The 15,903-nt window shown below is 39.4% G+C and overlaps 1 protein-coding gene across 1 annotated transcript; it reads left to right on the top strand.

Annotated features, from left to right (window-relative positions):
- Positions 1–616: 616 nt before the first annotated feature.
- On the top strand, positions 617–14,771 carry LOC139453846 (sodium- and chloride-dependent glycine transporter 2-like). Its single transcript, XM_071235297.1, has 14 exons — positions 617–703; positions 1,274–1,418; positions 1,739–1,870; positions 2,224–2,542; positions 3,926–4,058; positions 6,695–6,829; positions 7,430–7,533; positions 7,906–8,030; positions 8,968–9,080; positions 9,559–9,696; positions 10,042–10,141; positions 11,593–11,693; positions 12,054–12,221; positions 14,649–14,771. The coding sequence occupies exons 1-14, from the start codon at positions 617–619 to the stop codon at positions 14,769–14,771; spliced, it is 1,923 nt and encodes a 640-aa protein (XP_071091398.1).
- Positions 14,772–15,903: the final 1,132 nt, after the last annotated feature.

Below are 15,903 nucleotides of genomic sequence, written 5' to 3'. Positions count from 1 at the left end.
ATCGCTTTTGTTATTACCTTAAACAAGCAGGAGGTTGGAATTGGTCGAACAAACACTGGAACTCGAATTCTGTTCTTAGTAAATACAAATATCAAGAATATAATGTACATTAGTATTGATCAATCAATCGTTTTTGATTTCCAAACAGCCTAGTCGCACATTTTAAACTTCTTGCATGTTTCTTTGTATATTTGCAAATGAATAATCTTTTATTACAATTTACCTCAGTGGTTATTACAATTTGCCGCAGTTTTTATTACAATTTTACCGCAGTTTAAGGAGTTACAATTTGCCGAAGTTTTTATTACAGTTTACCGCAGTGAAGATATTACAACTTACCGCAGTATGTATTACAATTTACCGCAGTATGTATTACATTTTACCGCAGTTTATTACAATTTACCGCGTTATTACAATTTACGTCTTTACACATGCTCAATTGTATTCATATATACGATGTATGCTTAGCCTTTCGTTATACCCCAGGCACCATCACTATCAAATAACAAACTTGCTTATTACTTAAGATTTATTTTCCTCGAATATGTATTTAGTACATAAAGAAAGTTCCTATTATAACTACAGTGTAGGTATATCATTATTTAAATAATTTGGTATGTATTTTGTGTCAGATAGATCCAACAAAACTATGACAGAACAAGAAACAGAGCTTTGTTTATCGGAACTTGTCGGGGATGAAAAGGTAAGACGATACAGATAACTCACAACATTAATTGTTGAGCTGTCCTTTAAAACTAACGCGCCACTCGGTTATTATTCCATATCGAACGAATTGTTTGTGAAAATGGTTATTAATCTAACTCGCTGCATTCCTTGTTGACTTGTCCAGTAAAACTAACATGCCCCTCGATCACATCCATGTCAAGCAGATTGTGTGTGGATAGCGAAAAAGTTTAAACCTGATTTTCAATGGTACCCCTCGAGATTGGATCAGAATCGGACCCCGGCTGTATTGCGATCGAGGGGATGTTAGTTTTGAAATATAGTCTAGCTTAGTTTGGCAATGATTAAAAGAATTATTTTTATCGCAACGTGCGGCCAGACATTGTCACAACCGTTTGATTGTGGTCGGATCATTGTCGGTCCCAGATCACGATATTATACGGTTATCAAATTCCGCCAGGTTCCCAATCTAATACGTTGAAGGTTCCGTTTCGATTGTCTTATTCCAAATGGATCACGATCGAGGGGACGAGAGTCCAGTGTATAGTGGTTTAGGAAGAATAAATGAAACATTTTCAAATTGATGCAGGTTGAAAATTCAAATCAAGAGAACGTGGATCTGAGGAAACCACAATGGTCCAACAAGTTCCAGGGTATTATTGCAGTTCTTGGTTACTCCGTGGGTCTTGGTAACCTCTGGAGGTTTCCCTATATCTGTCAAAAGAATGGAGGCGGTAGGTACAGTATATTAAGTATCAAGTTGATTGTTCGTGATTGTTAACGTGGTATCTTTATGTATGTGATGATCATTGGGCAATGACGTGTAAATTAAAGCGACAAAAACCTTTTCACATTCATAGTAAATCGATTGTACAATTCCGACTGTATTATTGTATGATACTGTAAACTTAGAAAAATAGTCATGTGGGAGTCTAAACAATGCATCACCAGGGCAACCTGCGTTCTGCAAGAAAATGATAAGCACCACATTAGTCAGTGACCCAGGAACCTTGTTGAATTGTGGATCAGCTGTTGCATCACTGTTTCTTTAAAGGGGCGTTCCTGATTCCCTATGTCATCTCAACAGCCGTGTTGGCCATCCCGCTCTTCATCCTGGAGGTTTCTCTTGGACAGTTTTCTGCAAAAGGGCCAATTAAGATTTGGGCAATATGCCCACTCATGACAGGTAAATACAAGTCTACATGTAAGTAAACAATCTGCTTGGAATTAGCACTGATGACGGGACAGGATACACAGCAACTTCCCAGACCACAAGAACTTGTTACACGCTGCGTGATTTACTATGACAGGTTCCATTGCAAAGATGCGACGTTTTTATCATTACGATGCAAACTTTTTGGGGAATGTGTCTTTGACATTTTTGTGGCTGTTTCTATTTAGGATGCGTACATAGTTTTGTAGCTTTCGGCTGGTTTTCTTTAGTAGGCCTAACATGGCAAAACATTGACATTTGAATATATCACAACAATATAAATTAATAGAAGAAACTATCTATGAGTAATGATGCATTGTGTCTAGGTCTTGGATTTTGCATACTAGCCGTCAGCTGTATCATCGTCCCGTACTACAGTATGATGTTTGCCTGGGCCCTCTACTACATCTACAGCTCCTTCTCCGCCGTCCTGCCCTGGACCACGTGTGGCAATCCCTGGAACACACCGCTGTGTGTGGTTGTAGGCGATAATGGAGTAAATAGTTCAATTTACATAAAAACAACTCAAGAAAACGTCACTGCACCATATACGACTGAAAGCACTGGCCATGCGAAGTTTAATAAAACTCAAAAAGCTTCCGAATCGAATGTTTTTGGTCATACATCAACAGAGGAGTTCTGGCAGTGAGTTTACTATTATTACTATGTATTAACCTGTTATCTCACGTGAACTCCTTTTCCTTTTATTTAAGGATCGCGGGTTCAAATCCCCATTCGCCTTGATTATATTTCTCGGTCTGTCAGCACACCAGGTTTCACCAAAGTTGTAAAAGTCAGAGACCTGCATCACGTTTGGCTTTACTCCCAAGTTACGCTGACACGTCATGGCATAACAGGAATAGTGTTCAAAGGGGCATTGAACCCAGTTCACTCACTCCTTTTTTGCACACACTGGAACAACCCCTTGTGCCAGTAAACGTCCATACTTGTATTGCATCAATTAGTTTTTGGTAGATCATCCAACAATTTTTACCATTTCTGCAAGTTTGCACGTATCTACATTTCAAGGAACAATATATATCATGACTAACGAACTGCAAACATCAATGTATTGAGTCTTGCATTGCAAAGATTTCCAAGCAGCCATGGTCACAAGAAAAGACGAATGCCAAACGATACCATTCATTTGGAAGATTTGTTGCTTCTCGTTCAGGAACCGGGGCTGCTCAAATTAAGAACAAGGCCATACTCTGTGTCGTTGAAGGAAATTAAATGACTCCAGCAACTTTTGCTGATGGATGCGCCTACAAACAGAAAAAGCCAACATCATCGACTAGAGAGGATATGTCTTCTTGTTGCTTTGAACCGTTTGGACAAACCATAAACGTAATCCACTAAATGATACAAAGACCGCTTGTTCTTGAATTGAAAATTTGCTAACAAGGAAATTGATGCATTAAATTTACGTTACAAAGATAAGTTTCCCAAAATGCACAACAATATTTCAAATTTCATGGACCACCCACATGTCTTTGAGAGTGTGTCAAGACTGTACGAAATGTTATCATTGGTAGAATGCACAAACAGAAATCCATTCTGTCCCAGTCAACTGTTATCCAAAGTCTGGCTGTCCTGCGTGAGATATATATAGTTGTTCCCACCGACAAGGCCTCATAAATATGACCATTATATGTAAGCATCACAATATTACTTGTTTGATCAAAGAGCTTGGTTTTAGGGACATATGAAATAATGTCACATATGCCATATCTTAACTGAGGATGTAATCGGCCAAAACGTTTGACCTGACTCTAAAACCTGAAAACATGTCCCATTCCTCTTTTGACCTGGATAAGCACGGGACCACATGGTACAAGTTTAAAAATTTTGAACCAGAAGAAACGGTTTCACTGGTCTTCTTTGCTAGTTTAGGGGGGGGGGGTGGTAAATCGGTGGCAGGGAATTAGCTTTTTGGCAAGTATTGACCGTTAAATGATATATACTGAATGCCTATGCTTTATCACGTCTGTACCTGTATGCTGTCATTATGTGTCATAACGTCCCCAGGAACAAGGTTCTAGGTGTTTCAACAGGGATAGATGACCTCGGCGCGATGCAACCACATCTCGTGATCTGCTGGTTCATCACATGTGTTGCTTTCTTCCTGTGTATCATGAAAGGAATCAAGTCCCTTGGAAAGGTGACATCAATTTGTTCTTCTTTAACATTAAATCTGATAACTATGTTCAGTGTCCATCATTTCCGCGAAGATACGGGTTAGAATTGACATTCAACAAGCAATGCTAGTCGCGTCGTATATAGCCGTCATGAAGCTGAAATATTGCTAAGTGCATAAACAACAAACAATCACACAGTTACCACCAGAACGATAACGTTAGCGTGCAATGTTAAAACAAACAAAAAATTAATTTTACAAACAACGCAACATACAGGAAATCTGACATGTTTTGTTTGTTGTTTAAAGGGGCACTGATCTAACGCAATTCCCCGGGACTGGTTGTTGCCTTTGTTATTGTTTTTTCCCAGTGAGTTACCGGATGTAGAGCAGAAATCTAGACTAGCTCGCGACCTCTGTTGCGCCATTCGTAAGCGCATTAGTCACTTTTATGGATACCGGTAGTAATAAGAGCGTATGGTCACATTGATCAACAAAATGAAATACAGTTTTCGAGATAATAAGGAAATGTAGGCATCTTTGTGGGTAGCATCGGTAATGGTGACGAAGTTTTGATAAGTCACTTGCTTGTTAATTTTGCGATTTTCGTTTACACTATTTTGACTTGCAACACAAAGTAAATATTTCACCTGAGCATTGCTTTTTTTATAGTGTGTATATTTTTTTACTGTCAAAATGTGTAACATATTTATCAAACGTCGAAATATTCAGTTATTTTACAAAGTGACTGAAAAACATTTCCATCTGTATTATTATGATAACGAATTCCAAACATTTTGATGTTTAATGTCATCACCAAGAGACTGAAAATGTAACGTTGAAAAGTACATTTTTATGTTGTTTGGCTTCTAATCCTACATAATAATCTGTTGTGATGTTTGTAGGCCCTTTTGATCGTCTTAATCAATCTGGACAGATTTTTCAGTCAAAATGACTGAAATATTTACACATTTTAAAAATTGCCTGAGAGAATCACATTTTACAAATTGACGGTAATCTATACACGCTTACAAAGGAAATGACCTGTGAAAACAACGTCTATCGCGCATTGAAGAATTTCCCAACCAAGACGTAGAAAAACAAGAACGAATCGGTTCAAATGAAGGAAAACAAAATGCAAGTACCATAATTACAACTTACCAAATTTATGTGTATAAATAGGCAGCTTCCTTATTCGAGGAATGTATCCGTGAATATCCACACAAAGGAATAATATCCCACTCGTCTGCAGCTATACAAAATAACTTATTCGATGTCACGTGTCTCTGTAACTATCAAATATTCTAAAAGATATATATCGTTTCGGGTGTCAAGTCTCAAGGGTCGGCTGAGAAAGCCCACGGGACAACTATTTTCATTACGTCGACGGTTCCTAAAAAATCCATTGAGTTTGATAACAATGAGCAACCAATCAACGTATTATCAGTTAACCCTTTGAACAAATTGTATGTTGTTTTTACATCGGCACTTCACGCCATGATATGAGTGTATTCCCTTTGTTTTAGTAAACCTAGATATGTAAACACTCACTTTTGACATATCCACTGTGCAAGATAACAGTGATTAATCAATCAACGTATTTTCTGTTAATCCTTTGATGACTAGGAACGATCCGTTGATTTACAAAAAAAGTAAATCAACTGATCATTCATCTCTTGCTGGGCTGCCACGTGCATATTACATAACCTCACTTCAAACCTGGATTTAGATTGAATAATTACCCCAGACACAATAAATGCCAAATGAGAACCTTTGTCAGGTAATCTAAGTGGTGCTACCACTAATTGTACCTGTAATAAATTCATTAACTGAGCATCAAGTGAATGACGACAAATACACAAGTGTAGGGTTATACAAGAAAACGTGTATGACAACAAGGGAGTAGTAATCGTATTACACAATCCGAAATCCGAAAATGCTTTCATTGCATGGATACTTTTTTTAGTATTAAACTATTACCATCTGGGGTATTTCCAAATGACGACTTCCGATGAGCTCCGCCGTTCTTTTTGTCTGTTTGTTTAGGTTGAAGAAATTATTTAACATGCGCCCTTTGTCGAATCTTTATAGATCACAGTTAACCAATCAGTGTTTATGCAAAAATGCGGAAAACAAATATTGCCTCCAGCCTCCAAGTTTATTTAGCTGTCCTTGCAGACGGTAGCCCAGTCTCTGGTCACGCTCAGTTGCGTTGCGTATCATCCGGGTACTCACGGGGGAAAAAACAATAACAAAGGCAACAACCAGTCCGGGGAATGGCGTTAGATCAGTGCCCGTTTAACACCCCACTCAGCAATATTCAAGCTATATGACGACAGTCAAGTGATTGACATCGATCCACGTAATTTGGATACCATGACATGCATCAAGTCAGCGAGCCTGACCAACCGATCCCGCTAGTCGCCTCTTACGACAAGCATAGTTGCCTTTTATGCCAAGCATGGGTTGCTGAAGACCTATTCTAACCCAGATCTTCACGGGTCTAATCTGACAGCAACATCATGTCATCAATGAATGATATGCCCCTGAATCCCTTTTTAGACAACTGAATGAACGAGTAAATAATTTTATCAGCTCTTTTTTGGCTTCTTCTCTTCGTCGTAATCTTAACATTCATAAAATGTATTGCATCTTTACAGGTGGTGTATGTGACAGCGTTGATGCCGTATGTTCTACTGTTTGTGTTTCTGGTGAGGTCCTGCACGATGCCGGGTGCTGTGGATGGTATTCTGTTTTTCCTAACTCCAGATTTCACGCGTCTGCAGCACCCCCAGGTCTGTTGAAGTCATACCAATTTTACTATTGTTAAGACAGTTAACAATCATGCTTTTTCTTTCAGTGAATCTATGTTTGACCATGATTCAGTTGATAACTACACAATAGCTGTAAATCTGACACCCTCTCAAGAAGGACATCTTCTGGATTGGGTATTGGTTGTGCATAGATATATGTGCTTGGTGATTATTATTGTTCTTTTTTATATACATGATTGTATATAAGTAACTAAAGAAAACATTTTATGTCATCACTGATTTTCAGTGATCAGTTCACATAATTTCGCCACTAATTTTTATTTTACGCCCACTAGAATCTGGTTCGGCAGATATCGAGATGTATATAGGAAAGAAAAAATAAGATTATGGGATAGTCATTGATTCCTGAAGTCTATTACACAATCTACTGAGTTCACACTCTGATTCGCAACCAATGACATTTTCAAGTATCGATTTCATGTGAAATATATCTTCACCAAAATCAAGATACAACTGGTTTATATCTGCGATCGTATTTCTATGATATGTAGGTTATATAGTTACTGACACAGATAGGGGGGACGCTTTCCCAGTATGTCACACGCCTTATTGTATCTACAGGTGTGGTTAGAAGCCATGGTCCAAGTGTTCTTTTCTGTTGGTCCTGCCTGGGGTACCCTTATTGTCATGGCAAGCCACAATTCATTCAACTCGAATGTCATAAGGTATGTTTGTAGTTTGATTTTAAGTTGTTTTCTTTCTTCACTTCAACCTGTTGGCCACAACAGAAATACAGGATGATGCTTCGTCTTGTTGGAAAAGAAAGAAATTTTCTGCCACAAAAGTTACGTTGTGGCAATGGGTTTTCTCGAACGTACACTTTTCAATATTAGTATTTACTAATGATTCTATTTGAAGAATACCTTTCAATATTAGCATTTACTAATGACTTTCTTGATCCTCTTAAACTATATAAGGTTTACATTCCACTTTGTATGTTCACTTGGGCTGGCCACACGCATTTAGGAAGACATAGACGATTTGAAGTTTCCTTCTCATTAGTGAAATTTCCAATGTGAATTTACATTCATTTACAGAGACTCTATCATCGTGACCGTCATTGGCGAATTGACAAGTGTGTTTGCTGGCATTGTTGCCTTTGCAACAGTTGGATATCTGGCTCATAGTTTACAACAACCTGTAGCTGATGTAGTCACTTCAGGTGAGGTTATAGTTGCTGTAATGAATTGTCTTAATATAGTAATTGCAGTACAGAATTGCCGCAGTCGCATGGCAGGAGTACTGCTGTGCGGTGTCAGGCAACAACACATACTTCCTTATTCTATGAGTGGCGACCCGTGAAGATTCCGGGGTAGAATAGGTCTTCAGCAACCCATGCTTGCAGTAAAAGGTGACTTTGCTTGTCGTAAAAGGTGACTTTGCTTGGGTGGTCAATCTCGCTGACTTGGTTGATGCATGACATCGAACTCAATTACGTGCATGGATGCTCATGATATTAATCACTAATACAGACCGCCGTCATATAACTGGAATACTTCCTTATTCTATGAGTGGCGGTGCTACCGGTAGAGCAGGGCATGCTAACCCTTATCGCGTGGTCCATTCATATAATGTTCACAGGTATTTACCTTTTAAACTGTCCTGTGTCTTATTATGTAAGCACATTGGTAGTATATTATGATGCCATGAACACCCGAATTATCAGTCGAATATGGTGTTCTTATGGCTAAGACCCGTGAAGATGCACCCGGGGTAGAATAGGTCTTCAGCAACCTTTGCTTGCCGTAAAAGGCCACTATGCTTGTCGTAAAAGGCGACTAACGGGATCGGGTGGTCAGGCTCGCTGACTTGGTTGATGCATGTCATCGATCCCAATTGCGTGGATCGATGCTCGTATCAATCACTGGATTGTCTGGTCCACACTCGATTATTTACAAATCGCCGTCATATAGCTGGAATATTGCTGAGTGCGGCGTTAAACAACAAACCAACAAACCAATCTTATGGTCAAACGTGTTACGTCTCGTGAAAATCCTCTTTGTACCTGTCACAGAAGTTAAGCTGTGTTTTGTTTAGTAATGTGTGAAGTCGAAATGTTGTGAGTTTTGTGTTTTGGTTATGCTGTTTTTTTCTTGTAGGTCCTGGCATAGGATTCATCGTGTACCCAGAAGCAGTTGCATTACTGCCGCTCCCTCAACTGTGGTCTGTCTTCTTCTTTATAACAGTGCTCATGATAGCGGTTGACTCGATGGTAGATATGGCCGACAAACCCCTTTCCATAATCATACAAAATTTCTGCATGTGTGAATGAATCACTATCAAGTAGTTATAATACCAGACAATCAAATATGAGCTGAAATGCCACATATTCTAGACAACCAAATATTGAGTGAAATATCATATATGGACATGCATTTTGTATGTAAATATTGAAAATAAACCACCCACATTACATTACATTAAGAAGGTTTGTCATCGTTGTATATTTCCGTTGAAGTGTTTGTTTTGTTAAGAATTAGAGTAAGGGTATGTTGAGAAATACCTTATATGGCCATGCATTTTGTATGTAAATGTTGGAGAGAAAAAACACCCACAGATAATGTACATTACACAGTGCATAAATCGGGCGTGGTTTGCTTTAGTATAAGATGACAAGATTGTTTGCATTCTATTGCTTAAATCTATCTATCGAACTTCCGTTGAAGTGCGTGTTTTGTTATGAATTGTAGTTAGGGCATGTTGAGACAGCTATCGGTTGTATGGAAGATCTACTGCCACGGCGATTTCACATCAAGCACCTGCAGACTATCATGGCTGCTGTGTTCATGGGAGCTGTGGTCCTTTCTGGCCTTGTTTTCACAACTCATGTAAGTATGGCGCTTAAACTAAGCCACTAAATGACTTATACTTACCAGGATACATAGAAAGGGTTGTTTTAACACCGCCGTTAACCATCTTTCCTTAAGTACGCCGTACCATGTTGTAAAATCACACTGAGTTTTCAAAATATAAGTATTATAAAAGGCTGAAGTAATTTATCGTCTCTATCAACTATTATTGTGTGCCTTGGAACACCTGTTTAAATTAAGTGTCCTTTTTCTTTAGTCCATATTCAATATTTGTTTTCGCAGATGTAATATTTGTGTCTGCACTCAGCACATTTTGCAGTATAATTCATGTGCATGCCAATAAGACATATACATGTATTGCAGGGCGGAATCTACGTTTTCCAGTTAGTTGACTGGTACTTTGCGGCAGTGGCTTGCTACATCATTGCTGTTCTCGAATGTGTGGCTGTTGGATGGTGTTATGGTTAGAATACTCTTTTAATATGATAAATAAAATTGCTGTGTTCTAATTTCTGATTTTGATTTTAATTTAAAATTCAACCTATAGTGTCAGTTTCAAATAAAGTATAACATCTTGAGAACATGCCTATTAAGTCACACACAGTCAATGTGTCTTTGTTTAACTTTATTCTACTACTTGAGATTGAAGTCGAGAAAATTTTCAATAGTGATTCTTCTCATGTTTTTAGAAAATTTGTTTTTTTATTCTGCAATAACAAAATGAATTTTGTATTTGCCATTGATTGAGTCAGACAATTGGTCTTTTTGACGTTGTTATAAACGATACCAGCTTTACGCTATATGTGCTGTCAGCTTTCCTACAAAAAGCAAATGTACCATCATATCCCTGTCTCAAAGATTAACCATAATCCTTTAATATAATCATGGAAGGACTTTTTTATATTCACATTGAGATCAGTGGAATTACTACCATGTGGATTCTAAAAAAAGGATTTGCCTGACTACTAACAATCTCAGAAAAGAAGCAGGTTCAATTCTGTCAAAACATTTTTAGTTTTCAACTTTTACATTACTTTCCATGTGACTAACTAAAGGGAAAACTTAATTCCTTGACCCATGGGTCTTTTGTTACAAAACGTGGTATAGTATATATATAGTAACATATCTATCTTCAGAGGTTCAGGTCAATTTGTCAAAAATGAAAGCAAATGCCGTCTGAAGTTTACTGAGAACACTATATGTGAAATGCTGGACTTCCTCATTGATAACATCTATGTAAAATTTGGGGGTGAGACTTTTAGGCAAGAAGTACATTGTTGGCATCCCCATGGGAACTTATTGCGCTTCCCTTCTTGTGTATCTGTTTCTGTATGCATATGAATCAGAATTTCTGCTCGGATTGGCAAAGTCAAAACATGGCAAACAAACATACATGAATGTGTTTGTTTTTACTGTTAAAATGTCTATGTATGCACCTTTTTCCATGCATGCTTCGACCCGTGAAGATTCCGGGGTAGAATAGGTCTTCAGCAACCCATCCTTGCCGTAAAAGGCGACTATGCTTGTCGTAAAAGGCGACTAACGGGATCAGGTGGTCAGGCTCGCTGACTCGGTTGATGCATGTCATCGATCCCAATTGAGTGGATCGATGCTCATGATATTAATCACTGGATTGTCTGGTCCAGACTGGATTATTTACAGACCGCCGTCATATATCTGAAATATTGCGGCGTTAAACAACAAACAAACCAACCAACCATGCATGCTTCAATCGTATGTTGAGCATCCTGAGGTAAACTACTTTACCCACTCTTCGAAACGTTTCAAACCTCGTTTCACCTTGTTGGCTAGATCACTTACCGGTAGCTGTAAGGGAAGCGTTTGTGTGGTATTGCACAACATGTTTTGTATATATTATTCTCACACGAAACATATCACATATGTATTTGACAGGTGTCAAGCGTTTCTCTGCTGATGTTCAAATGATGATTGGGAAACGCCTGCCTGTGATCTACAAAGTAGCATGTTTCATCGTCGTCCCTGCTCTCTTGATTGTAGGTGCTTTGATGTCTAATTATTCTATTATTCGATTTTACTAAGACAACTATTTTGAATCCAATTGGCTTATCTTCCCTCGGAATGCCTCACTGTCAGTGGTTAATAGCAACCTTACTGTTATGTTACTGTGGCCAGAACCATACATCTGTATAAACAAATCAAAAGAGCCTAAACTATATATTTTTGAAATCTGTTTCAACTTTCAATTCAGTGATCATAGTGGGTTAGTACTGCCCTGAAAGCGACCGAGTGTGATCTATTTAACTTAATATGTGAATCGAACTTCCACATATTCGCTTCTGGATGAAAAAAAGCAACTTCAGAATGTTGATCGTAACTGAAATAGGTCTTTGCAGACAGCTTTGGTGTTGACGTTGGCTTCCTACAAGCCTCCGAGATACGGGGAGTACGACTATCCCATGTCTGCAATCGTCTTCGGCTGGTCCCTTGCTCTTTTGTCGGTTGTTCCTATCCCAGTGACCATGGTCATACAAATGCTCAAGATGGAAGGATCACTGGCTCAGGTGAGAGATGAGCATAGTTTTATCATATTCTGTGAAATGCACAAAGAGACGTTTTCGCGTGATTAAATCCAGTGTAAAATGGGTCCCAGTAATCTGTTGCTTCTCGAAAGGGCCGATTGGATTTAGTGGCGGGCTTGGTTGATGTGAGGCAAGCTATCATGATGGCATGGGACGTTGTACATAATATAAACCACTGGTGTGCCTTGCCAACGCTCCAATATGTACATACTATACAGATTTACCTGCGACAAAAACAAGAAACAACAACAAATATTTTACATATTTTCATCATGAAGAGTGGAGAAAATATGTAGCTGGTGAAGTGGGTGTTCTGTAGAACTACTTGATAGTGATTCATAAACACATGCTCATGATATTGTCGGAATCGTACAATCGACTCGATTTTTAACAGCGATTTCTTATGAATGTTATTCAGAATACAAGGTTGCATCATGAAGACATGAAACTTTGATGGATAGCAACTTCTTGTTTGAAACTTCTTATCCCTTCATCGGGTAATAATATACGGACAACAACTTCTTGTTTGGAAAGACGTTTCAGGGCTACTTTTGGTCCCTTTATCGTGTTATAAATATGTATCTGATGAGTGAGTGAGTTGTGTTTAACGCCGCTTTTAACAGTATTCCAGTTATATCGCGGCGTGTAAGCTTAATGTGGAAGGAAAGCCCGAAGTGATGCAGGTCTCAGACGTTTATCACTTCGGTGAAACCCACGAGCACGGGTATGGTGCTGACAAACCTAGAAACATAATCGGGGCAAACCGGGATTCGAACCCACAATCATAGATTTCTGGCGTGTCCAAGGGACGCAACTCTGCACAGCGAATCGCGGCGCCTTAGACGACTGGGCCACCCGTGTCCCCTGTATCTGATGAAGGGGCTACAAGTACAAGTAGGTCTGAAACGTCGTTGCAAAGATACAAAAAGACATCTGATTAAAACAGGTTTTCCTATCAAACTTTACAGACTTTATTCACGTGGTGTCAAGAGTCAACGGTATCGACAGGTGGTAACTCTCATTTGCCCGTGTTTCATTAACTATTACATAACGCAGTTGTATGTAAATGATCAAGTAATATGTATTTATGTGGTGCAACGTTATTAATGTTATGTGGTGCACCTTGTCACCAATTATATAGTACTAATATACTACTTGTAAGCCAGGATAAGTTGAGTTGTGACCTGACAATAAACCTCGTATGACTATGTATGATGGCTGCCTACTTGCACATACCATTGTGAAACAAGGGGTAATGGGTGGTCCGCGACAAGTAGTACGATGACTATGTGCATGTCCTGTCTCGGCTTACAGCGAGTTCTTGTGGCGAGTTCAATAGGTACCCCATGACTGTGGAAACGTAAGCTTTCTCAAGAACCGTCATAATTCAAATCAGGTTTGAACATAGATACTGGAAGATTGTTCATACTACAAACGAATTGTGTACAAATTGGCGAACAGCGCACTGGTCGAAATCGTCAAGTTGGAATTTGATCACTGGACGATTTCGCGACAAGCTTGGGCTAATGCAACAACTCTCGCCTTTGTCACGATTGATACCATGTGCTGTATTGCCCTGTAGCGTAGATACTGACAGACCACTGGCAATGGTAGCTCTTGACAATGCAGGGGGGCACGGGTGGCCCAGTCATGCAAAGCGCCGCGATTTGCTGAGCAGAGTTGCGTCCCTTTGGCACGCCAGAAACCTATGATTGTGGGTTCGAATCCCGGTTCGCCCCGATTATGTTTCTAGGTTTGTCAGCACCATACCCGTGCTCGTGGGTTTCACCAGAGGTAAACGTCTGAGACCTGCATCACTTCGGGCTTTCCTTCCACATTAAGCTGACACGCCGTGATATAACGTGAATACTGTTAAAAGCGGCGTTAAACCCAACTCACTCACTCACTCAATGCTTGAGATGTATTTGTGCATTCTTTCTCTGTAATTTATGACATTATCGAGCCTAAGAATGTAATCTTGCTTTGACATTAACTTCTATCAAACGACTTTTAGAGCCAACTTTTCTCAAACGCGTTTTGTGAGTTGCTCATCCTTGATTACCAGTAGTTTAATGCTAACATATGTCGTGACTGATAATTCTGTGTGTAAAGTATGGATTCAGTATAACGTTTTATATTTACCATGTGTTATCGGGACATCACATTTGTATATGGTCTATCTTGTTATTGAATAAGGGGCGGTCGGGTAGCCGAGTGGTTAAAGCGTTTGCTCGTCACGCCGAAGACCCGGGTTCGTTTCCCGACATGGGTACAATGTGTGAAGCCCATTCTGGTGTCCCCCGCCATGATATTGCTGGAATATTGCTGAACACGGCGTCACTCACTCACTGTTATTGAATGACATCGTGTTTGATACATTAACCGTTTTATGTCTGTCTATTGTTTCAGCGTATTAAAGCTTCTGTGATGCCCTCGCGTGCGTGGCTGAGATTAAGACGGCAACATGGACTGGAAGACGAACAAGAGTCCATATCTGTGAAGGATAACCTCCTGTTTATGATCGGGCGCTAGTTCCACACCAGTGCATTGTGTTGTTTCAGTATCTCCTGCTCTGTACCTGTGTATGTGTTCCCAACTTGCTGACTATTGGTAGGCGTATTCTTGGAAGGAAGTGGTGAATGGATGGGCAATTGTCTTAAAACTTGTCATATGTGGATTTCCGGTTAGAAGATGTAAGCTGCACCAACGAACTTGGTCATCCCAATCAATTGTTGTTTGTTTTAAAATCTAAACTAATTTGAGATCAAAGTCTCAAAAATGCGCAAAGGAAATAACTTTGTGAACGAAGCAAAGGAAATGTAAAACGGTTACCTTTGATTGGACACAAACTTTCAACAATAAAAATACTTTCAAATATACCCGCAAAAGAGATATTAGATATAAATATATTTATGTAATCATATAAATAATCAACAGATGATAGTCGATTGTTCACAATTGGTACACATCATTGTCATAAACCTAGGTTCCATATGGCATGGAACACATGGAAGTAGATTTTCTGGGTGAAAGGTCATTTCAATATCTTGTATGGCCACCAGTATAGTCTAAAACTGACTGACATCGTCGTCCCATGGAAGCAATCAGATCCCTAATTTTGGCATGGGGAATGCCTGCAGTGCTTGTACCAACTGTCTGTGGTTGTTGCTGTGTACTGTTTGTTGCTGACGTGCTCGCAGCAATGTTCCAGTGCATCCAATAAATGTTCGATTGAGTTTAAATCTGGAGACCTGGGCCATGGAAGGACCTGAATGTTGTGATTCCTAATAAAGCTGTTGTCAGTCTTGCCGTGTGAGGTCGGGCATTGTTTTTTTTTTGAAAATGACGTTCGCTTGTTGCGTAATGGGAAGGACGTGTGACTGAAGAATCTTAAATCCGTGTAACGTTGAGCCGTTAAATTCCGCAGAAGTTGCACCAAGTCTGCTGTACCAGTGTAGGAAATGGCTGCCGTCATCACCACACCACCACCACTAAATCTGTCCTCTTCCTGTTTGCAGTTTCTTGCATAACCTTCCTCGCGACGCCGGGAAAAGACGACGTTTACCATCTGCACAGCGAAGCATAAAACGTGACCCGTTACTAAATGAAACGTGTCTTCATTGCAGTAATCTGTGACCTTGACAACCATTAACGTTGCAGGCAA

This window comes from Haliotis cracherodii, unplaced genomic scaffold (genome assembly GCF_022045235.1).
Source record: "Haliotis cracherodii isolate W230 unplaced genomic scaffold, xgHalCrac1.p SCAF_10, whole genome shotgun sequence".
In the NCBI taxonomy this organism is placed as follows: domain Eukaryota; kingdom Metazoa; phylum Mollusca; class Gastropoda; order Lepetellida; family Haliotidae; genus Haliotis; species Haliotis cracherodii.
The sequence above is the reverse complement of the archived record's forward strand: the minus strand, read 5'-3'. Positions and strand labels throughout refer to the sequence as shown.